The sequence below is a fragment of the Tenrec ecaudatus genome, chromosome 16 (assembly GCF_050624435.1).
Source record: "Tenrec ecaudatus isolate mTenEca1 chromosome 16, mTenEca1.hap1, whole genome shotgun sequence".
Lineage (NCBI taxonomy): Eukaryota > Metazoa > Chordata > Mammalia > Afrosoricida > Tenrecidae > Tenrec > Tenrec ecaudatus.
The window spans coordinates 62,207,075-62,231,488 of record NC_134545.1 but is presented as its reverse complement, the minus strand read 5'-3'; the positions used below and the strand labels follow the sequence as shown (position 1 = coordinate 62,231,488).

The window sequence follows — 24,414 nt, the reverse complement described above, 5'->3', positions numbered from 1 at the left end:
CACTGTAGAAGCCAAGAGGAGGCAGCTGCCGGTGGGAGGTTGCTATCTGGAATGGAAGGAAATCCATCGAGGTCTACCTCGAACTGGCTCGTCACTCAATTTGGAAAATCTACAGAGTCGACCAAGAAGAATCGAAAACCCTAGAGGTAGGGCGTGGTGGAAGAATATGCCTATTTTTAAAGGTGATCTTGGGAAGGTCACTACATCTAAGACCCAAGCCTCCTTACACCAAGTTAAATGTCCTGTCCATAAATGATGTTTGTTCCTAATAGAAATTGGGTCCCGCTTTAAACTTGGTGGAAATGAGCCACAGAACACAGGCATGTGTGTCTGTTTAAACAACACATGTGTGTGCTGTGCATATAAGAAGCAGGGGTCACACAATGGTTCAGGGCAGGGCTGCTCGCCCATACGTTCCAGAACTGAACTCATCCAGGGCTTGGTGGGAGAAAGGCCTTCCGAGTGATCCCACCTTGAAAGCCTTGGGGAGCGATTCCGTCCTGGGCACAAGGCGCTATCCGCCAGAGCGGACTCAATAGCAACTAAACAACATGTGCATCGACACACATCTATATGCACACATATGAACCTATACTTACATAGCTACGTGCATGTGTGTGTGAGTTTGTGTATTCCCTGCTTGCAATTCACTTTGACACATTTCCTGTTCCCTTTCTCCATTTCGACTGACAGCGATCACAAAATACAGTTAGTACAAACACACTCATTGTTGCTAAGTGAATTAGAGAAGTAGTGGAGAAGGGGGAGGGATTAACGTTATCTGAATCGCTGCCTCGTGCTGGACACCTCAGGTTCAATTTCATTTCGTTTTCATAACATCTGTGTACGGCAGGTGACATCATGGCTAAAACACAGAGGTCAGAGAAGCAAAGTAAGCGAGTTAGAACCAGCCAGTCCTCATTCACAGTTCAGTCCCACTCCTTCGGTCAAAACTCTCTTCAAAATTCCTTTTCCAAAGATTTCAGAAATCTCCAGCAGTACTTAAAATAAGAAGGCAGGCGCACAGTAGAGATTGTATTAATAATTTAGGTTCCAGCAAAGCCGAGATGAAGCTCTAGAATGGCAGGTCCAAGCTGAAAATGCCAAGCAGACATAGGGAGACTCTCATCCCACTGAACAAACAAAACCCCAACACATCCACCGAAAGGCAAATAAAAGATAATGTCCAGCAGCTGCCAAAAGGTTGGAGACACAATGATTGTAATCCTAACCCACAAGAAAGCCACTGAAACCTGCCGTGGACAGCCACTGTACAATAGCTTCTCTTCAGGGGCCACTCTGAGAAAGACCAGGCTGCGCCCATCGAGAAAACCACGCTGCCCCCACCTGGAAGCAGACGAGGGCTTACTCTGGGGGCTCATAACACACTCGCCAGGGGAAAGAGAATTTTCAATGTATTCACAGTCACCCTCAACAAGTCAATTTCAGTTGAGCCATATTCCAAACCTTTTGAAATGAGTCACAAATTAGAATTGAGGAGGATTATCGGGATCACTCATTCTAGAAGACTGCGGACAAGTGTCTGTGTGAATCTCCAGTGTTCGTATCATCTTACTTCTCTTTGGAATAAATGCAGATACATGCGTGAGCATAACAAAACCATTCATTTTCACCTGCCAAGGAACGACTGCAGCTGAAAGGGCAGAGCGAAGTACTGATGCTAACGAGGGCCATTTTCCAAAAGGGAAGAAATCATGACATTCAGCATTTTTAAACATCAATATGATTATCTCCCTGTTACTTAGGAGGAGACCGTGTATTTGGAGTGTCGACAGAACTAAGCAAACAAACTCATTATGTACTGATTCTTTCTAACTCAAATTTTCTTCCACCTCTAACAAGCAGGTAACAGATAGGTGTGTCTGGGAATTGTGAGGACGAACATTTTGGGAATTTACTCATCGCTATTTATTCTGGGAGTGTTCAGTTTCATAATTCCTGGCCACAGGTCTGCTATACCTGGCTGGGTGGAAGTTGAAGCCATGCTGTGTGGCAAGCGGCACAGGTCCGCAGACACTGAACCCAGGCACTGCCATCCCTTCTCCTCCCTCTTCTGAAAGGCCATGGTATTACCCCTCTGTGAGGGAGCTTGGGCACTGGGCCTGGACACATTAACATAAAGAGTATATTTACATAGTTCTGAAAATTCTCAACATCAGTCGCCTCCTCTTTAGGAACGGGAGTGGAAGAAAGATGAGGTTACCTGCTCCCATAAAGATGTACAACTTTGGAAACCCAATATAGAGTCATTATGCATCAGAACACCTGATGGCAGTGAGTAAGGAAGGGTAAGTAGCAGGAAGGTTGATAATTAAAATGCTGAATGTAAATAATTTGGGGATGTTTCCAGACCTGTGTCAGAAATTTACTTGTGTACACCATCACTCACCTGTCGGCTGTACGATGGTAATGTGTGTGTTGTTGTGTTTCTGGAAACTGTGCCACCAGTATTTCAGATAATGACGATGATTGAAAAAAGTTTCAACAGTTTCCAGACTACAACACACTAGCTCAAAGGACCTGGTGAGACACTTATTTTTTTTTAAATTAGGTTTTTCTCCAGTATGAGTTCGCTGATGAAGATACACTTATTAAAAAATGAGTGAAAACCTCAGGAGTATCAGAAAAACACTGACTGAGGCAGTCTCAAAGATGAGCTCCTTCAAGTGGAAAGGCACTTTCTCCTTGAAGTATGCGGAGATGAGGAGGGCTCTTTAAGAAGTTCAAGGACTGCAGCCTTCAATATGGAGTAAGCCTCACTGTAAAGACAACTGAGGGGGGTGGGTGTAGGGCTACCAATGTAACTTTCCCAGCAGCAGAGGGCAGCCAATAAAGAACACCGAAGTTCTCACAATTGGGCCAACAGGTAATATGACAAATGGAGAAAAGACTCGAGCAGTCAAAGAGCTCACCTTGCTTGGATCCATAATCAGTGCTGATAGAGAAGCTGTACTCACGAGATCAAACCACCGGCTGCATTGGGTAAATCTGTTGCTCAAGACCTCCACGGAGCAGTGAAAACACCTTTGAGGACTAAGGTGCACCTGGAGCAAACTCTGGTATTTCCAATGGCCTCCTACGCATGTGGAAATTGGACATTGAATAAGGAAGACTGCAGAAGAATCGGTGCATGTGAATCATGGCCAAGAACACTGCGAGTATCATAGACTATCGAAAGAACAAACAAATCTGCCTGGGAAGAAGTACAGCCAGAATGGCATACTTTGGACATGTTGTCAGGAGAGACCAGTCCCTGGAGAAGGACATCATGCTTGCACAGGGTCGCTATGGGCCAGCGCCCACGCGATGGCACTAACAACAACGTAGAGGGGCAGCAAAAGAAAGGAAGGCCTTCAACGTGCTGGGCTGACAGAGTGGCTGTCACAATGGGCTCAGGTGTAGGAACAGTTGTGACGATGGTGCAGGACCGGGCAGTGTTTGGTTTTGTTGTATGTTGGTATGTTGGGTCGATGGCACCCAATAACAACTCATAGAAAAATGCATTGTATAGATAAATGTTGCTTCTCTAGGCCACTGTAAGTTCACAGTACTAATGCAAATTATCACTGCTTTGTACAAGATTCAAAATGGCTCTGTGCTTTGGCAGTGATGCTTAGCATTCTCATGTAACATCTGAGGACAAAAACAGAGGTGAAATCACATGCCATTATTTAAAAGCACATTTTGTCTAGTTTGTACCACATAAAACAAATAAATGATAATGCTGGTGATAATGAAAGGCATAAAAATGATATAAAATGGATTCAAACACAAATTGCTGTAATAAAAAAATGACAATAAAAGGCCTTCTCCAAAGGATCTTCTAACTGCAAACTGAATGGTAGAGTAAGAGGAAAAGCCTTATTGTCTAACAGCCTTGGGTTCAAGCCCTGCCTCTGCTTTTGGTCATTGCTACTAACTCAATCTCTCAGCTTTACGTCTTCATCAGTAAAAAATAGAACAATGCTCCAGGAACAAAAGTTTAAGTATTAACCAAGACAATAGCCTTTGGCATATGCCAATTTTATTATAAATAAAAACAAACTTCTATTAACAAGTACCCAAATGATTCAAAAACTAATATGTACTAGAAGAAGGAAGAGGAGGAGGAGGGGGAGAAGAGCAAAACACTGCCTGCCAGTTTTCTCGGCTGGAAACCTTTGTGGGCACAGGCAGCCTCATCTGTTTCCTGAAGAGTGGCTGGTGGACTGGAACTGCTGACCTTACAGGCTGTAGTCCAACAAAGGACACCACAATGGCTCCTAGGAAATTGTAAAAGTTTCTATTTTGAATAATGAAATATTCTGAGAATCCGATTCCTGTTATGTGGTCTCCTTCCAAATTAAGCTGTTGGCTCACTATTTCTATCACCAAGGGGGAAATAGAGTAAGTATCCCTTCTAGAAGGCCGAGGAGATATTTTCTGTGCTGATAACCAGTCTGGCAAAACCTACAGCAACTCTATTCTAGCATTTTTGCCTCTGTCATCAGGTGATGGAGCTTTTCGACGTTAGGTTAGTAGTCATTTATTTTATCATTGTACACACTGCCTTTTAATTTCTAATCTGTGCTCTGAAATTGAGTCTGTTGAAGACTGTGACTCATTCATTTGAAAGGAATATTCTTGTTCAAACACCAACATCTCAGCTAATAAATGTATTCCACTGATGATTAGACCTGCCTGGGTTTGAATCCAGCTTCACATTTCCTCCTTGTGTGATATGCGGCAAACTGCTGAAGCCTGCAGACCGCAACCTTGCAGTCCAGAAAACTGGGACAACCACAGTCCTGCGGTGAGGACTGAATGCAGTAATCCACTTGTACCGCAGCCACAGAACTGATTCGGGCCTAGGGCTACCCTGGAGACAGAACAGAGTGGCTCCTTTGGGTTTCTGAGGCTGTAAACCTTTACAGGAGCAGAAAGCCTCCTTGTCTCCTGACACCACCAGGGACCTGAATCTATGTACAGCACCCAGTCATGCGTCTGGGGCACTAACTCCTCCATGAGTGACAGGTCAATAAATCAAAGTTAAGTTGACACCATACTTTTGGTGTTGGATGCTTCATTGAATTTTCCTTCTTTGAAAAGTGAAAAATAGCACTTCCAGTCTATGCTCACAATGCTTCAGGAAAGAGGTCCAGGACTCCAGCTCCTTGTAAAAAATGCTCTGCGTGGTTTCAGGCAGGCCAGAGTATGAAAGTATACTGATAAGTCTGAGTTGCAGCTTTGAACCTGGAGAAGGGTTACTTGCAGTTTCTGGTCAAAAACTGTCAGCGCTCCAGTAAGTAGCAATTGGAGAGAGCAACGAGAAGAGAGTGAAGGGAGGCAATCAACGGGTCACTCCAAGTTCTGAAACCAGCCTTCTGATGTGACAATTCTACATTGATCGGATGAGGTATCACCCCGAGTCTTCAACTGCTTTGAACCTGTGACAGAATCTCGAGCATGGCCATTGTCCCAGAAGATTACATGTATCGTTTGGCCATTGCGGTTCATTACTGCCAAGCCAGTTTTGACTCATGGTAACCGGAAGGGTGCCGGGCAGAACTGCTCTAGGGGGCTTTTCCGGGTGGGAGCATCCAGAGGGAGACCATCAGGCCTGATTTCCAAGGCCCTTCGGAGTGGGTGTGAATCCAGGGATTTCTAAATTGGCTAGTGGTGAATTATTTGTCATCTACACATATTGTAGAGATAGCACTTTACCTTTACTAATAATCAAAATGAAGAAAACCCATACCATAGAGATGTTTACATTCAGCTCAAGCAACTTTTCCCTAAAAATACTGAAATGCTTATGCCCAAACCTACCAAACCAAAAAAAGAACTATTTGATGCCTTTTCTGTCTATGCACAGGGTTCTGAAAAACTTTAACATCAATGTAAGCTATCATTTGCATGCCCAGAGAAGCTATTAGTAATCCTGTCAATGAATGGAAGACATAGTTAACATGTGAGTCTTCAGGAGGATTTCTCAAAATGGCATTTAATCCCTGAGGGCTGTGGAAAGGTTTGCAAAGAGCTGAGATACAGGATTGCCAGATTGTGGCCCAGTAGTAAGATTTGACTTAACAAATTAATTCGGCAAATCGTTTTCTCATTGCTTGCAAGGTGCAAAAGTTCTTTCAGGCACCTCATTTTTGAGGTTCCCCTCTTTCTGGTAGCACTATTACATATGAAAGCCACAGTCTAAGAGAGGTGGGGGCCCTGGGTAAGTAAGTAGTACTTTCTACCTGGAGACGAGGAATATCACTTTCTGTATCAAATATCTAACGTTCTCAAGAAGTAGACAATGAGCTGGAGTAATGCTATAAATTCTCATTACCTTCAGATGTTGGGCTCTCTAAAGTCACGTGACTGCTACATTAATGACTACTAAACCACTGCTGCCAGGAGAAATACAGGGTTAGGTCTCTGCGAGTTTCTGGTCACAGCATTGTCATCAGCTGATTATGATATAAGCTTGAGTTATATGCTTGTTTGGTACATATTTTTGAATTACTGCTGAACTCCTGGCCAATGGTACTATAGGTCATGCTTGAATTTAGTTTATCTCACATGTGCATTTTTTCTGTAAGGCATGTCCTAGCATTCCTGTACATGAGAACACTGGGCAACACAGCACTGTTTAGAGGCCATTTTAAACTGCGAAATTGCCAATAAAAAGCACAAGAATATGAAACACAAGGCACTCCACAGAGCATGAAAAAGACAGTTGCTTACAATCGAAGACTTGGAACAAGAGGCCCAGTACTGTCTTGGTAATCTCAGCAAGGGGTATGGGCATCAGGCGATTCTCATGGTTTGCTGCTCTGCACATGCCCACAACTAAACATGAAAACACCATGGGTATGGATTTGGGGACAAATACATTTTAGGGTAAGTGAATTGGCAATACAAAATAGACAAAGAGTGGAAATCAGCTGCATATGCATATAACCAATATGGAACCTAATACTGGAAGAAATTTAGTTCAAGACCACGTAGCGAATTAGCAGCTACGATATGAACCCACATTTAATTCCACCGCCTACTCTGAAAAGCTGTCATACATACTTAGGCCCCTCCTCCAATACCTTTTTCCACATTCATATTTCTGTTAATATTTTATAGTTAGCAAAAATTATATTTAGATAAACTCTTCAACTCTATAGAATTCTTACAAAATCATATTTCATCAGGATAAAGGAAAAGCTTTCAGATCATTTGAGTCACATAAAGATTTTAAGTACCTACTGATAGATTCCAAATAATGGTTCAGGGTTATTGGACTGACATTAGCAAGACAATCTAGGGCTTCCTTCCTTGCAGTCTGTGCCGGACTTGTTTAGTACCATGCGGTCTGCACAGCTCTTTCTGGTCCTCTAATGGAACCTGTTGACTTTTGTTCTCCTTAAAAGAGAAGGCATGGGACCTGACAGATATGAAAGGTCATCTCCATCCTACTCATTCTGAAAACTGTCCCCTGAATACAAAGAGCACAGAGACTGCAGTCCGAATTCACCACAAGGTCACCTACCCCTGAGAAATGATTTACGAGAATCAATTAGATCTAAATTGAAATCTATACCTTTCCTAGGCAGTCTGATATTTGACAGTGATGGACAACCAGTCTATTTCATGATGTCACCTGAGGTTCATTACTGCGGGATCTTGAGTCAATGGGGCAAGACCTAGGAAAATGTGACCTAGATGTAAAGATTCAAGCTTGGTTTTTTTTCATGGCTTTGTCATCGGCTCCTCTACTTATAATTTATACAAATCAGAATCAGCCATTTGGGTAAAGGATAGCAGCTTGCCTGTTTCCAAAGGTTACTTTCTTCATAAATACCACTTGGATAAAATCTGGGTTAATGAAATTATAGCATAAAATGGTAATTAGGAATTTTTCTCTCAATATTTAACCTATACATCAAGATGTAAATGCCAATAATATTATATTTTGTCAGTGGCTGAATTTCTTTTGAAAAAATAGTTTGAATGTAAATGCATACTAGCTTAGATTCAAATACTTAGATAATATCCACATTTTAAAGTTACGTGTAAATGTAAAAAACTTCTAAAAATCCAAATTATTAAAGGATTTAACTGAAGACTCCACAACGGGCTTTCCTCTTGACACAAGAACTCCCCATATGTTGCTTATGTCTCCCCAAGAAAGAGAGAGAAGGACCAGACCCCATCCTGGAGCGCCGAGCCTTGAGGCCAACATGCTGGCATGGAGCAGTGTCCTAACAGAGGGGGTGACAGGGCCGGGCCCAAGCCGAGCTATGGTGACACCCCCTCCCCAGAAGAATGTAATACAGAGGACAGCACTGAAGATAGAGTCTGGGGAGAGTGGTGGGTCTGTCCGGATGACATGGGTGCAAACTAAGAGGGAAAGGAGAGAGAGAGAGAGAGAGAGAGAGAGAAACACACACCTCACCGTGGCCCACCAAGCTAGGGAGGACCATAGGACTGACCCCACCAGGAGACATGACATTCCCTCACTTACACATAGCACTATGGGGGACAGTACTGGAGACACTGTGCAGAAAGTGTGTGCCTGGTCTGCCCCATGCACAGTGGGGTGATGGGCAAAGAGAGTGCAACAGGGCAGCAAGGAGAGAAAAGTTACCAAGTCCTCGAGGAATCCTGAAAAAAGACTTCTAACTCCAGGGCCAGGGCTTGGCACTTCATCAGACCCTATCGGAAAACACTCGTAAGGGTCAGCAGACAGACCTGAAACTCTCTATCAGGCTTTTGCTGTTGTTGTTTCTCTCACCCTATATCTATCTATATCAGGTAAGCAGGACAAACAATCCCGAGGAGAAAACAATGGGACCGGTGACCCTGGGAGGACATGAGAGAGGATGGGATGGAGAAGGGGATTGAGGAGCAGGGATCCTACAAACTCAGGGATAAGGGAACAACAAGAGGTCTAAAAATGATGGCAAGGAGTCCTGGTGGGTTTGGTCAAGTGCAATGTATCAAAGAGGAATAACTGAGAGTCACATCGAGGGTGAGCATGATAGTGGGACAGGAGGAAGGTGAAAGAAAATAGAGGAAAGATGTAGGAAGCAAAAGATATACACAGAGGTATAGCTATAGGCATGTATATATGTAAATATATTAATATACAATGAAAGGGATAGAGACCAATATACATATATCTGTAACTATTAAGATAGTAGACAGACTTTGGGCCTTCTACTCAAGGCCTCCCTAAACACAAGAACACTTTTTTCTAATTACCTGGGCCTCTTTGGTACTCACCTTCCTGACACAAAAAGGTGCAAAAGCAAATGTGGTGAAGACAAAAGAAGTGCATAAGCAAATGTGGTGAAGAAAGTAGATGGTACCCGGCTATCAAAAGCTCTAGTGTCTGGAGTCTTAAAGACTTGAAGTTAAACAAGGAGCTATTTAGCAAGGAAGCAAATAAACCCACATGGAAGAAGCACATCAGCTTGTGTGATCATAAGGTGTCGACAGGATCCAAAACAAACAATTATATCGATGTGAAAGATGGGGATTGGAGTGGAGACCCAAAGCCCATCTGTAGACATCTGGACATTCCCCCCCCCCCCGCCCACTCCAAAGAAGGGTTATAAGGAACAGTTCAACCAGGGTGCAATATAGCACCGACAAAGCACACAGTAATCCTCTAGTTCCTGAATGCTTCCTCCCCTACTACCATGACCTGACTCTACCTTACAAATACAGCTAGATTGGAGTATACACATCGGTACAAGTAAGATCTCTCAATACATGAAATTCAGAAACAGTAATGGTGTAGCAATATAATGAGTACAGGGATGGTGCGGGTGGGGGAGGAGGGGGGAGAAAAGGGGAACCCATCACAAGGTTGGATATGTAGCCCACCCCCAGGGGAGCGAATAGCAGAAATGTGGGTGAAGGGAGACAATGGACAGTGTAAGACATGAAATAACAACAATAATATATAATTGATCAAGAATTCACGAGGGTTGGAGGGTGGAGAAGGGAGGGGAAAAAAAGAGGAACTGATACCAAGGGCTCAAATAGAAAGAAAATGTTTTGGAAATGTTGATGGCAACATATGTACAAGTGTGCTTAATACAATTGAATGGCAGCTTGTCATAAGATTTATAAGAGCCTTTCCCCAATAAAATGATTAATAAAATAAACAGAAAAATATGGGAGGAAAAAGAACTCCCCATAGATGTCTATTCATAAGAACCCCCTTAAGAAACTCTCTGCTATAGCAGCTGTGGTGGCCTGAGCGAAAGATTGAGAACCACAGAAACCTTGGACCAAATAGCCCAGCTATTTCTGTGACTGGAGGCAAGTAGACACAAACATAACGGTTCATTGACGCCTCTGTACATGTAGACAACACTATGGCACTATACTGTTGTCAGAAATTCAAATAAGGTGAACGGAAGCAGCGCTCCGCACTTAGGCACCCCACTTTCTACTCTGACCGGGTACCACCAGTGCACGCAGAATCTGTGAGGGGCCAGTAGACAGGTTGGATGAGTCTCCTAATGACAGTCACATGGCAGGTGCGCAATGCATGAATGGATGCAAGCAAAATGAATTGTGAAAAAGATATTCTTCTCTAGCACGCTAACGCGGAGCCTGGGTGATACGGACGGCTAAGTAGTCACCTGTTTAACCTCCTTACAGATTGGCAGGTTGAACCCACGCAGCAGGTTTCTGGGAGAAAGGCCTGGTGGTTTGTTTCAATAAAGATGACAGCCAAGACATCCCTTTTGGGCAGTTCCACTCTGTCACGTGGGGCCTGTGATAGCTAGGTTTTGTGTCAATGTCGCCAGGACAGGATCCTAAGTAGTTTGAACTTAACACAATATACGCAACCACAGGCTGCCCGGTACTGACAACCCAGCGCCCAGGTTGCACCCTGACGATGTCTCCTCGGGGGTCTGGCCTTTCACACACTTATTAATAGAGAACACAGTAGAGAGCTCGTTGTGTATCTTCTTGCTGGTGTGGATCCCACCGCTATTGTGTAGCCCTCTGGTTCTTGAGGTTTGAGCCAATGGCCCACCATATTAGCTGCTTATGCCGGGCGCTATCAGGAGCCTGCCACCACGTCATATCTGCTGCTCTGCCTCGACATCCACAAGCCACGGCCTTCTCCATGATCCGTCCACCTGCTCCTTACCTCCGTGCCTCAGCAGCCAGGCAAATAAGGAAACGTCTCTAGCTTGGACTTAGAGCAAAGTGGACTTCACCACTTCTATAATAGTGTGGACCGTTTTTCTTGACATAAGCTTCTCTCTTCATAAACATATGTACGTATGACTGGTTTTGCTTCTCTAGAGAGCTGGGCCTAACACAGAGCCTCTAAGAAGCTAAATGACTGGCACCCAACTACAACAGCACTCCGAGGAGAAGGAAATCTGCGTATTGCCAAACCCTCCACACTGAGACGAAATGTAACAAAATCCAACATTCACCCAATACATATAGCATCTTGCCAAGGGAAAATTAAGAGACATAAAAGATCATAGGCCTGAATAATGATGGATAAAGTGGCTGTTCAATAGCTACAGTATGGTGTTAACTAAGCTAGAATTTTAATAACATATCTAGCTATTGGGAAATGTTTGATTTTTACCTTACGAGGTGCCACCTTGCACAGCCCATAATGACATCACTCAAGAGCAACAACAGCAACAAAAGTGTGAATGTGTTTTTTAACTTAACATGCAAATGACCTTATTGGAGAAAAGAAAATGTACTCTTGGAATTAGTGTTGAGACTCAATCAGCTGGCCAGGTTTATTATTTACCGACTTCTAAATAGTATAGGACATCTTAGGGCAAAAATTTACCATCTGTCCTTTGAGTGAGCGAAGCCTTCCATTCATTCTTTTTGGAAAGGTCCATGATCAGAGGCAAGGCGGCAGCTGGCTGGGCTACGAGGGATTTGCTGCTAGTTGATTTGCTGGCGCAATCCACCAAATCTCTGGATGAAAATAATCTATGCATTTTCCTGTTCAGTTGCTCCTATTTAATAACAGCCACAGGAGCGGCAACAACAACTATCACTAATATGCCTCTTACCTTGGGCCAGGCAGTCCTAATATTGACTCACTGAAATCCCATTACAACCCTATGGCTAAGTCCATACGATTACTGCATTCATTTTCCAAGTGAGCAGAGCAAGGCACAGAAAGGGGGAATGGCTTCCAAGGTCACACAGTTGAGCCACTGAACCAGCACCTGAAGTCCGATCACCTGACTCTCTAGTTCATGCTCTTACTCACCAAACAACACGACTCTTTGTCTACCATCCCATCCACCCTGTCTGCCCATGCACCTATTTATGCATGTATTCAGCCAGTCTTGCTTGATTGGACCAGGTGATGTGGATGCCACCATCTGTCCTTCCAAGGTGCTCCTAGTCTTAGGGACAAGACACACCTTTATACACATAATTACAGGACAGACGATCAGATAAGCTATTAGAGAGAGAAGGCTTCTTATGGAGAGGGTTGTGTCTACCTAATCCATGTCCTCAAATTTTAACCCTTATACCTATAAACAGGGCCTTTTTTGAAAACAGAAGGTTTATTTTTTACGTTAAAGAGGTCATATCAGGCCCTTGAATTAAAAAGAGCAGAACAGACACAGGATGGGAGAGAGCAGGAAATACCATCAACACAGACACACAAGACAGAGGCATCCACAAGCCCAGAAACTCCAAGTACCAGGGGGTGCTGACTACTCGTAGCTGAAACAGACCAAAAAAGGATTACCTCCTTCAGCCTGGTGAATAAATACAAAGCAAATGTCAAATGTCCTGGAATAAAAGGCTTATAAATCTGAGAATTTAATTCTTCATCTTCCCCTTCAAGCCAGAAACTTGGCAATGACCCTAAATTCGATCTCTCTTTCTCACTTCCTCCATAGAATCCACGTTCTACTGAGTTTCCCCCTAAATATCTCTTACATGCATCATCCCTTCTCTACTGAAACAGTCTCTGCCCTAGTTCCATCTCTTAGCATCATGTTTCGATCACCCTCGGTGTTCTTACCTGCTGTTTCTGCTGCTGCCTACATCACAGATGCTGATGATTGTTTTAAATGATAAAGCTATTAATAGTCTCTCTCATCATCCAGTCTCCCCAGGATAATTTCCAAACCTTGGAAGATGGCATATGAGGTCTTCAAGATATGGTCTGTCTTGTTTACTAGCTTCTAAAAATTCCTACTCTACACTCATGCCTACTTCATACCAAGCCCCAAACCAAACTCACTGCTGGCTAGTCAATTCCAATTTGTGGTGACTTTCTAGAAGGTTTCCTAGACTGTAAATTAGGCAGCCTCAACAGCTGACCACAAGATTAACAGATGAAGGCCTAACAATGCACCCCAACATTCTCTCCCACGTCTACCACTTGGGACACGAGATTTCCTTCTGTTTGTCTGTTTCACTACTTCTTTCAAGACTCAGCTTCTCTGGGAGGCTCCTCTGATTGAAAATAGTTGAAAGTCTTCCAAATGGACTCACTGTATAGAGTATTAGAAGAAGCCATGTGCGTCTCATGATGCTGCCACACTCCCTAGCTCTGATGGGAGCCACATTACTGTTACCAAGGTACCTGCCTTAACTGCTTCTCCAACATTCATTGCAATGCCTAATCCCCAGAAGTCACCTGATAAATGTATGATGAATGAATGCAGGGATACAAAGGTAAATTAATGAATATCCATTCCTCTTATGATACCAACTAACTGTATGGGTCTGACATCAATAATCATGGAATTCACTGTTCCCGCTTCTCAGTGTCTACCACTGTCAGGCACATAAAGGGACACTCTGTAAAAGCTCCTTTGTTTTTTGCCAGGATGTGGTAAATGTGTATAACTATACATTTTAAATAAACCCATTTGTGAACATACTAAAGTCAGCTCCCCTCTTCTTTCACACGTAAACCTGTATGTTATTCTGTTCATGGGAAGAAGGTGGAGCAGGCAGGCAATAGCACATCAGTAGCTGTGGTGAGGGAAACAATGCAGGGATTAAAGGCTCCGCCCAAGAAGCATGTCTGTGACTTCAAACCCAAGTGGGTTCATGGTACGTACGTTGGGCCATCTACTGACTCTCACCTGCTGGATGCAGAGCATATGAGTTCTTCAGAAGTGGCTTAGCCAGGGCAGGGATCCAATATGCATGAACCTGCCCAAAGGCACTCTGTCTACGTTTGGCTTGCCTCCCACTGGCTGTCAACCTGAGCAGCCCATCAAGAGAGCAGGAGTGTGAAGGAGAAAAGCTGTCCGGAGAGCAGGGGCAATATGTGGGTAAGGGATATTACAAATACATTAGTAGGCAACCCTTAGATTAGATACTCATTAGGAATTTTTTAAAAAATAATTTAAGCCAGAAAATGTGTTGTACAAAAAAACCCAAAGGTTCATGTCCCCAGATGCATTTCGTTCTCACACATAGGAAGATTTTCATTTTTCTGGACACTGCTTAAGTTGTGCCCAGAGCAAAATGCATCATTATCAAAACTCTGCCGAGTGTAAATTCCTAGAAGCTCCCAAATTCTTATTGGTGGAAGGAGGGGGCTGGGATCACTTTCATTCATGGTTATCAATATACATAATAGATCAGCTATATAATTCAATGGGCTGTTAAAAATCTAGTGAGATGTGAGTTCAATACCCCCCTAATTAGGGCCAATATGCATTATGATTTTATCATACTACGTTTTACTTTCCCAAACCCTATGACGCTGGCAGCACAGGTATAGCTGTTCTTCGTGGGCTTGCTCAAACTTAAGCTGCAAGGGGTGCCAGGGACCACATTTCCTATTTTATAGATTAGATACTCTAAGATTTTTCTAAGCCTTCCTATGTTGAGAGTTTTATGAATACTTCCTATTACTTTAATGTATTGAAATGATCCTAGAAACATCTCTGCATATGAGCCACTGCAACTGTGCACTTCATAACCCCCATCATATTTTAAAAGCTGCATTTTCAAATGACACTGGGCTTACCACATGGGACAGAGCATCACACAAGCTTCCATTAGTACCTGAGGTAGAGGCAAGCGAAAGAAACTCAGTCTGAGCAATGCCTTTTTAGAGAGTAAGTGTTGCAGCTGCCATAAGACTGAAACAAAACCTAGCCTGGGCCTTCAAAGTAAGCTAACCTTCACTCTGTCCATGAAAAATAATCCATGCAGTCATTTGACTATGAAGACGGTATGTACAGTATCCTTGACAGAGACTACCTATGTTATACTGGGCTATGGATAAATGAGTAAAAAAGCAATGCAGGAGGCACTTTAGACCCACTCTGAGTGCCCTGGGACAAACACACACACACACACATCTAAATCTGCTTGCACATGTACAATAGTGATATTGATATTTCTCCCTGTTCCCTTCTGGTTGCTAAGAGGTTTACATTGGACAGACTCTGTTATACTCACAACAAAGCATTTGCTTCAGATCTGTGCGTCCAGAAACTCCCTTTGCCTCACCCTTTCCCTGTTTCCTTTCCAAGTCAAACAGGGACCCAGGCACAAAGGCCCGCAGGTCCACGGGGAGAGCTATAGGAAGCCGCTGCCCATATGCTTGGCTCGGCTAACATCTCTTATGTAAATGCAACACAAGTAACGATACCGTTTGGCTAGACAAATAGAAATATCTTTTCCCGTGTTTGCTCAGGAGTCAGTTTATCGTGGTGGGGGCTGGGGGAGTGAAGCACGGCGAAGAAGGTAGCTGATCGTCATTGGCCACAGACAAACCCAGTAGGTCTCAATCTGGCAAGATCTGGCAATTTCATAACACCTCTGATGCGGAAGGCTCTGAAATGGGGCTGGCGCAGGACAGCCTCGCCTCGGTTGGTACTCCTGTGAAGATCTGCTCCAGAAGTTTATTTACGAGCATATGGAAGTGGGAAATCGCTATATTTAACCTCCTGCAGCAAAACCACCGCAGCCCCCAAAATTCAGGCTCATAGAGTCAGCTGGGTAACCAAAGGCAGAGGAGGCGCCTAGGGTGGCTCCTGGCAGGGAAGGCAACGGCCAAGGTACCAGCAATATGGGGGGGGGGGGACGGTGGGGGTTCACTCCCTGAAGAGAGGTGACCGTGGTCCAAGGAACCTGCATGCGGTTTAGAAACTACATGCAATGGCGCTCTGAGCAAATTAAGATGATCTTCCTCTTGGGAATCCCCACAAAGGCCCATAAAAATGCTTGATGGCTGGCCTTCTGTATCCCGATCACTGAGTTTCAGTCAATTTTTATTAATGGTCATGGAGGAGGGGGGCTCTGGGGCCTGGCTACCTGGTCCCTCCCTAAGACTCAGATTTAAGGTCGCAGGCAACAGACACTTAGCAAGTACTCTGTGGCTGTAATAAAACACCACTGACCTAGAATATTCCTCCTATGTCTCCCCCCACCCCCACCCAAACCTGGACTATCAGTAGGGGTCATGAATGCCTGTGCTTTGGTCTACAGCAAGCAGTCCTGAAGGTTGCAGGTCTCTGCCTGCCCTGGGAATTCCTGCATTTGGGATAGCCCCTTCTCACTCAGCAAAGGAAAATAAGCCTGTGATTTGAGCTTTATTGAACAAAGGAAAGTTATTTCTAGCAGCTTATCCCCATTGCATCCTCTCTCTCTAGAAATGAGAGGCACAAGGAAAGGGGGCTGGCTATCACCCAGCAGGAAACGAACGACTTTTCTGCAACGTCTTTAAGGTCACAGATCTGCCTGAGAAACGCACACATGTGACACCCACAGTTCTGACATGAAACCTCCTTTTCCACGAGACGGATCTCTCAGAAGTACAAAGGCTGACTCTCCAGCCTTTCCCGCACCCCTAACGTCACCGCCATCCCCGTAACCTTCAGGGGGCTGTGCAGAAACTACTTCGAACTCCCCGGCAACACATTTCTATGTGCCCGCAACAGGACCCTGCCGGAGCACACGCACGCCTTCCACCTTCCGCATCAGCACCGCAATCCCCCCCAGCGAAATCCTGCCCTTCCCTTGCCCATCCTTTTGGCCCTGGTGGGCTGCCACGGGGGTTTCTCATTGCTTCCCAATTGACACACTCAATTTACACCCTCCCCAGCATGTAAGAACAGCCCCCAAGGCTCCTAACGCCTGCCAAGGGGAGATGGGAAACAAAAAGAATTCCGGCAAGAGAGAGATTTGCTCCGCTAGACACACAGGTACCTTTTTCTTCCGATCCCGGGACCGCTTGCGGTGCTTCCTCTTTTTCTCAGTCTCTTCTTCGGCATTGATTTCTAAATCCCTGTTCTTCTTTAATTGCGAGGCGGCATGAGCCATAATGCATTAAACACGACCCCCCTGAGCCCGGCTTCTGTGGAGAAGGTGCTGTCCGCGGCCCTTCAATCAGGCTGGCGGCAGCATTCCAATCGCTGGAGAGAACGCCCGGGACTAGAAGCAGGGAGGCATTCACAGGCAAAGATGCTGGAGGAGCTGGAGCTTTTAAAAAGCAAAAGGCCGGTCTCCAGGCTTCCTCCTACACCTTCCCCTACCTGAACCTCCCTTACAAGCGAGTGCAGCCATCGTCATGCATAGACTGTAGTGAGTGGGAAAGACAGCTGGGGCAGAGGAGCTGTCTGATGGCTGGTATCCCCTGCCACCAGCTGGAAGTGCCTAAGTGATTCCTTGGAAGGGGGAATGCTGCAAAGGCTGCCTCCCTGAAGGGAGAAAAATCAAGAGTCACCATACATGCAGCAGCAAAAATCCAGCCCTACTTCTGAAAATCTATTTTAGAAGCCTTTGGGGGAAAAAAGGACTGCAATTTATACATCACCACTAGATCTGCACAGAGCACAATTTAACCCGCCGCAGAATGGAGCCGTTCCTACTTTAGTTTAACTGCTGATGGTGACACAATGTATAAAATCACACTGAGGAATACACTGGACGTTGAGCTGGGGCTCCTGACGGGGAGACAATGAGCGCATCGCCTGCCTCAACACTGAGTCCTTTCTGCTCATGTACCAGCGAAACGCATTTGGGGGGAGAAGACCACAGAAGGGCTTGTTGTCTTACAAACAGCATGCCTAGTCAACACACCACCCAGAAAAGACGCTATCATGTTGGGGTAGAGAACAGATCTCTAATTTATAGGCAGTTCCCCGGGACGTTTCCTCAACGTCCCAGGGCCAGCGGATGGGGGATCTGGGCTGTCCTCGGGGTCTCTGATAGGGTTCGCTTCAATCACCTACACTTTTTGCCACCTGAGTCCTGGTGACTGCAGCATCTGAATATTCATTACGTGAAGGGGATTAGCAGCCGTGCTCACGGCCTGTGGGGGCATCTCCAGACTGGAGGGACATGCCAAACACAGGAAGAAAGCGGTGAAGTCAGGGAAGATTCACACACACACACACACACACACACACACACACACACACACACACACACACACCCCACATGCTATTCACACAACTTTACCAGGACACTGCGGCCAGGTCAGTCAGGATTTAAAATTGTTGGGCCCTGGTAAGAATCCCTAATGTCCCCGAGAATGTGAGCAAGGAAAGCGCTCTCTGGACAACACTTGGCTAGCCAGGTGCTTTCAATGTGGAGTTCATTACTGGGGAATGGGTTTGACATTGTGGGGCTGGCTGCCAAAGTGGGGGGAGGGCCAAGTACAACGTCAAAGATGTCAAATGAAGAGCCGCTGCCGCTGCTGCGGGGTGCCTCCAGAGGTTGGTCACTTGCTCCACGAGAGAGTCCTGTATGAATTACCCGAGTTCACTGTATTTCGGATTTGGTGGCGACTGAGGAGCTGCTCCCCTCTAGTCTGGTCATGCTCAGGGGCTGTGCCAGGCAGTGACAGGGCAGGGGAAAGGCTATGACACAGGATGGTCATGCCGCATCACTACCACGAGTGGACTGACTGCAAATGTCTCGCAGGCCTCATGGTGAACCACGTGGAAACCATGATGGTAGCACAGCACACGGTGAGATGCTTACTGATGCCCATGGCCTTGTTGTCTAGCCCACAGACACTATGTTCATGAAGAAAGGGCTCAGGGAAATTTCTCTTCTAAGTGCAAAAAGCATCCATCTAACACAGCAAGAAGGGGAAACCCCACAAAAAGTGTAGCATCTTAACTGATGCATGGGTTGTTAAAAGAACTGTAAGAGCCCCCAATAAAATGATTTATTAATAATTCTTTTTAAAAATGTAGAATCTAATTTGGGCCCAAAGGCAGAAAAATCCTCTTTTTGTCTTAATAGTAAAAATAAATATTTTTTTATCAGAAAGATTTTTAAAAATTTTAATAAAAATAGGTTGGGAAGAGAAAGGATTTTTAAAAAATCTTTTGTATGCTTTCTCTCTGTGCTTTTGAGGAATACATATATAATTTCCTTTTCTAATTTTCAGCAAATGGAAGAGGTCTTCCAGCTTCCAAAAAAAAAAAAAAACTGGCTTTTTTCCCATTGGCTCCTGGAAGATCTCCTTTCTTCGTTTAGAGTCACTCACAATACTTTAAAATACATTCATAAGAACTCTTGATCCGAGTAGCCTCTGCACCTGAGGCTGGCAGTGCACTGTAGGTTTCTCTTTGATCTTGATCGGCCTAAGCATAATTGGAAATTAGGAAAAGCAATCACGGGTGCTTTTCTCCCCCAAAGATGTCTCCCTCTAGAAATCTTCTTTGCTTCCACAGGCAGAGAAGGTGCTAAGGCTGACTGGTGAGCATCCAGAGAATGAATTTCTAGCTGCCTTGGACGTCACCTTGTCTCAGTAAGTGGTTAATCCATCAGGAGTGCATCCGTTGGCATCACCGGTTCAAAGTTTCCTTTCCACAGAATGTGTGAGCACATATTCTCCAATTCTACCCAAGAATACTCTGATCAGCAATTCTACCAAAGAGGGAACTTTGAAGGTGCCAGATTTTGACGTGGGACAAGAAGCATGGTCACTGTGTCCATCACCTGTGTAAGCCTGTCTATGAACTCCTACACTCCCTTTGCCTGATGCCATGATAAAAACATCTATCCAAGGTAGCTAGAAATGTTAGTTTTCACCCCCCAAATGGAATAGAAAGCCCCAGAACTAGTTTCACTTCTCAATAATGAGAAAAAGTAAACCTTTAGAAACCGTGAAAATGAATACAATAAAATAAAGCTTCATTCTTTGACTATGGATCCAAGTTCTCTGAAGTCTTAAGGATGTCTTCTCTTCTAGGAAATTATGAGACCAAAATGGAGCGTAGGAGTGGCCCCCACTTTGGGTGTTTGTGAGCAGGGTGGCAGGCCCCTGAAAAGGCAAGAGGAGGCGCTACAGAGCTAGCATTAATTAGCACAAGCTCCCGTCCAAAATGAGAATGCTAGTTCCACGGGTCCAGTGGTACCCACACCCAGAATAACCTCTCCAGACCAGAGGCATAATGAGTACAGAACAGGTGCTCATACAATGAGCCAGGACTCTCATCACCTACGTACAGCAAGTTATGCAAAGTTCCCTACAGGAAAAATAATACTTCAGTCACCCCCCACCCCCAAATCTGTTCTGGCTTTTATAAATGCCGCAGGCGTGAAACTCCTAAAATATTCTTTCAAAACAAAGTAAAAGAGTGATCTTCCTATAACCGAAGAAATCTTTCTTCCTATAAGTCCTACATGAAAAGACCAATGAAACGCACATTAGGAAGAGAGCTGCTGGACAGACTGGAAGGAACGATGTCTTGTTTCCTCCCTCTCGTTCACCCGGAAGCATTTTATGAGAACTCAACTGGAAAATCCACACGCTACAACTCTGAGCTCTGAATTTCTTTCATGCACTTTTGTTACTGGAAAGAAGGTCAAATAATGACTCCCTCTTAAAAGTGTCTTCACTATTTTGTCTAAGAGAATTCCTGGTTTCTTTCCAGAAATCAGACGTTTCCACTAGAGTTCTTTCTGTCCATGGGTGATTCGGGCAGGAAACCCTCCGAAGGAATACAACTCCCTTCTGACTTGGCAACAGGAATATACACAATCCCCCCCCCCCCAATTCCTAATCCAGGAATCATAAATCGGTGCCGAAATATCCCTGCAAATATTCTTATTTTCAGACAAACACTAGGATCTTTCACAAATGTTAGATACCTCCACTAGGAAATACTCTTTCTCCGCAAATTTTGCAGATATGTTAATTCTCCAGAATGTCACGATGAACTCTGAATGTTCAACCCAATTAATATGAGTCATTTGAGCCACTCTCTCCTTTAGTGTCTCCACACTGCCGAGCTACGTTGACCCGAACATTCCACAAAGCATGGGATTTCTACAGTGATGGCACTGCTATTGGACAATGCTGAACCAACGATCACTAGCTGGGGACTGGGAAGATATGAACTCAGGGTGCAGAGAAGCGGAGCCCGGGGAGACTGAGAAGCAGGAACAAACCTAAAAGGAGAAATGGTCCCAGTTCTGCCAGGACAGCTTTACCTTCCCAGTCCGATCCTGGCTTCACAGAAATGAGGAAAGGGCACGTCTTGAAGGACTGAGGACTGCAGAATGAGCCGCCCCCACTAGTTTCCCCCGAAGCAGAGCAGCTTCACCTTAAAAGAGTCAAAATATTGAGTGCTCCCACAGAAAAAAAAAATGGTTCCATTGTCATTTCATAATTTTGGCTTCCGAGACAAAGATGATGCCAAGAGACCCTGAGCAGTTTCCAAGCAGCATAGGGAACAAGAAAGAAAACAAGCACTAAACCTTCCGGTAGTTCAAAATGACCAAAATGAGCCCTGGGAAATTCTCAACCCATCGACACCTAGTCTTTATTTTCAGATGAGGCCCATCAGTGTCCTTGGAGGAGAGGAGAGGAGAGGAGAGGAGAGGAGAGGAGAGGAGAGGAGAGGAGAGGAGAGGAGAGGAGAGGAGAGGCAGAGTAACGCTGGTGGTCTGTTCCAGGCTCTTGGAGGAGGGCACTTTTGGATGAAGGAGCCCTGGCCGTGGTACCATCTGCTTTAGCACGCGTGCCGCCCTCTTCCCCTGGGGCAGGCCATCCGAGGAGCCAGCCTGACCTCAGCACAGGAAGAAGAGCCAGCTGGGCCTGAGCGTGCCAGCTGCTCTTGTGACTTCATACGGGGATGGGGCAGTCACACAGGGGTGGCTTTTCCAAGTGTCCTCCATCACACACACACTGGCCTGCAGAGAGGAGACTGCAGGCAGAGGCGCACACAGCACATCCTGGACGTCGTGCTGACCGAGCCCTGAGCACCGTCAGCATGTGGGAGGGGGGCAAACACCGTTGGCTGGAGCTGCCAGTTCCTTCTCTAGAAGGAAGCAGCTAGACCAGATGAGCTCCAAGTCACCTTCGTCTAGAAAGCTGTGGTGACAGAAAGTTAGGGGTACTTGGTAACCAAGGAAGATCTATGGAAGTTTACTAAGGAAGAGTTTATAAACTGCCCCTGCACAGTCACCATGAGCCATATGTAGCTCGTGGGCACTGAAAAATGGTACAAAAACCAGATAAAATTGAAATTTAGTTAAAGAAGGTGACAATTCTAATTTTACCTCATTGAAAAATTTCATTTACAAAACTGAACCCAACCAAACTCGCTGCCATCAGGTCACTTGCTGACTCTTAGCAACCCCTTGTGGGTTTCTGAGACCATCACTGTTTACGGGAGTAGAAGTCCCGGTCCTTGTCCTGCAGAGCTGCTGGGGTTCCAACTGCTGACGACACGAATCAATCACAGGCTAACACGAAACTACTATGCCACCAGCGCTCTAAGGTCATTTAGAAAGAAATACTCAATTCAAACACTGGGAAATGTTTACGTTTGGAACAATTTGAATATGAATATGAGCAATATGAATCAATCACATTTATGAAATAAAACACAGATCAAACACTTCTAATGAAAATTAAGTATCCAAAATTAAGATCTAATACAGCAAATCTATTTGAAGACTTAGTAAATAATATCCCTCATTAATAATTTGTATATTAATTCATTTTGAAATTAGGGTAAGTTAGGCTTGTTCAGTTAAATGAAACATTGAAATTGGTGGGTTTTAAAAGATTTTTAATGTGGCTATTTGTCAAGTGTGGCTCATACTATATATCTACAGGATAGGTTCAGCCTATATAAAGAGCTTCTACAAGGAAAACATAAACCAAAAATGAGACTCCCTGTGACTGAGTCACTCTGACTTATAGCAACCCTATACAGGGCTCCCAAGACGATGCCTCTACAGGAGCCGGCAAACTCAGCCATCACCAGCGAGCAGCTGGCAGTTTTGAATCACACACCTTGGCAATAAGCAGCACAATTGATAACCCGCAGGGTCACCAGGGCCCCTTTCTACTAAGGGAAAGAAAACCTGAAGACTGCATCAGTGAAAGGAAGGCCAGGAAGGTGGGGTCAGACATGGGATTTCATTCACCAGTCCCCCTGCACACGCTTTGAGGGGTATAAAGGCTGTCCTGTGAGAATTTTGCTAAGAAATCATACCCAACTCCACCCTATAACTCTGATCTTGCCCTGTGCCAGAAACCCCTTTCCTCTGGGCGGGTAACTCTCAAAAAATAAAATAAAAAGCATTAAAGGGCATTTAGCATACATGTACCATACATACTATTTTATAATTATTGAATATATACACATATGTATAACACCTCATTTAGATGGTCAATATTTCCAAGGACTCAATTTAGTGATATCAATTACACTCATCATGCTATACAAGAATCACCACTTATAATCAATCGCTACCAAATTTTCCATCACCAGAAGCAATTACAAATGGTTTTCTAAACAAGAGCTCCCCCTAACCCTCCCACTGCATTCAACTATGTATAACCTTGAGGAGAATGGGAATTCTGAAACACTGCATTGTGCTCATTCGGAACTTGAACTTGTACATGGATGGAGAGGCAGTTGTGTAAACAGAACATGGGAACGTTGCATGATTTAACATCAGACAAAGTGTGCGTTCGGGCTATCTCCCCTCGTCATACATGTTCAATCTGTATGTTGAGCAAATCATCAGACAAGCGGGAATATATGAAGAAGAATATGGCATCAGGATTGCAGAAGGGCTTATTAACAACCTGCCACATGCAGATGACACAACCTTCCTTGCCGAAAAAGTGAGAAGACTTGAAATACTTGCTGATGCAGCTCAAGGAGTGTAGCCTTCAGGATAGATTACAACTCAATGTAAGGACAACATCCTCACAAGTAGACCAACAGGTAACATCATGATAAACAGAACATGCCAAATTTGTCAAGGATTTTGTCTTACTTGGATCCATAATCAATGCTCATGGAAGCAGCAGTCAAGAGGTCAGAAGACACATTACGTTAGTAAACCTGTGGCATCCCAAGATCTCTTTAGGGTACTGAAGAGCAAGGATGTTACTGTGAGGATCAGGGTGCATCTGACCCATGCCATGGTAGTCTC

General features: G+C 44.6%; 1 protein-coding gene across 1 annotated transcript in view; it reads right to left on the bottom strand.

Moving 5' to 3' along the window:
• The window catches only part of ANK3 (ankyrin 3), a 367,935-nt gene extending 350,619 nt beyond the window's left edge, over positions 1-17,316 (bottom strand). Inside the window, exon 1 of the mRNA XM_075534954.1 lies at positions 17,203-17,316. Coding sequence (XP_075391069.1) covers positions 17,203-17,316 — 114 coding nt within the window. The remainder of the gene's footprint in view (positions 1-17,202) is intronic.
• Positions 17,317-24,414: the final 7,098 nt, after the last annotated feature.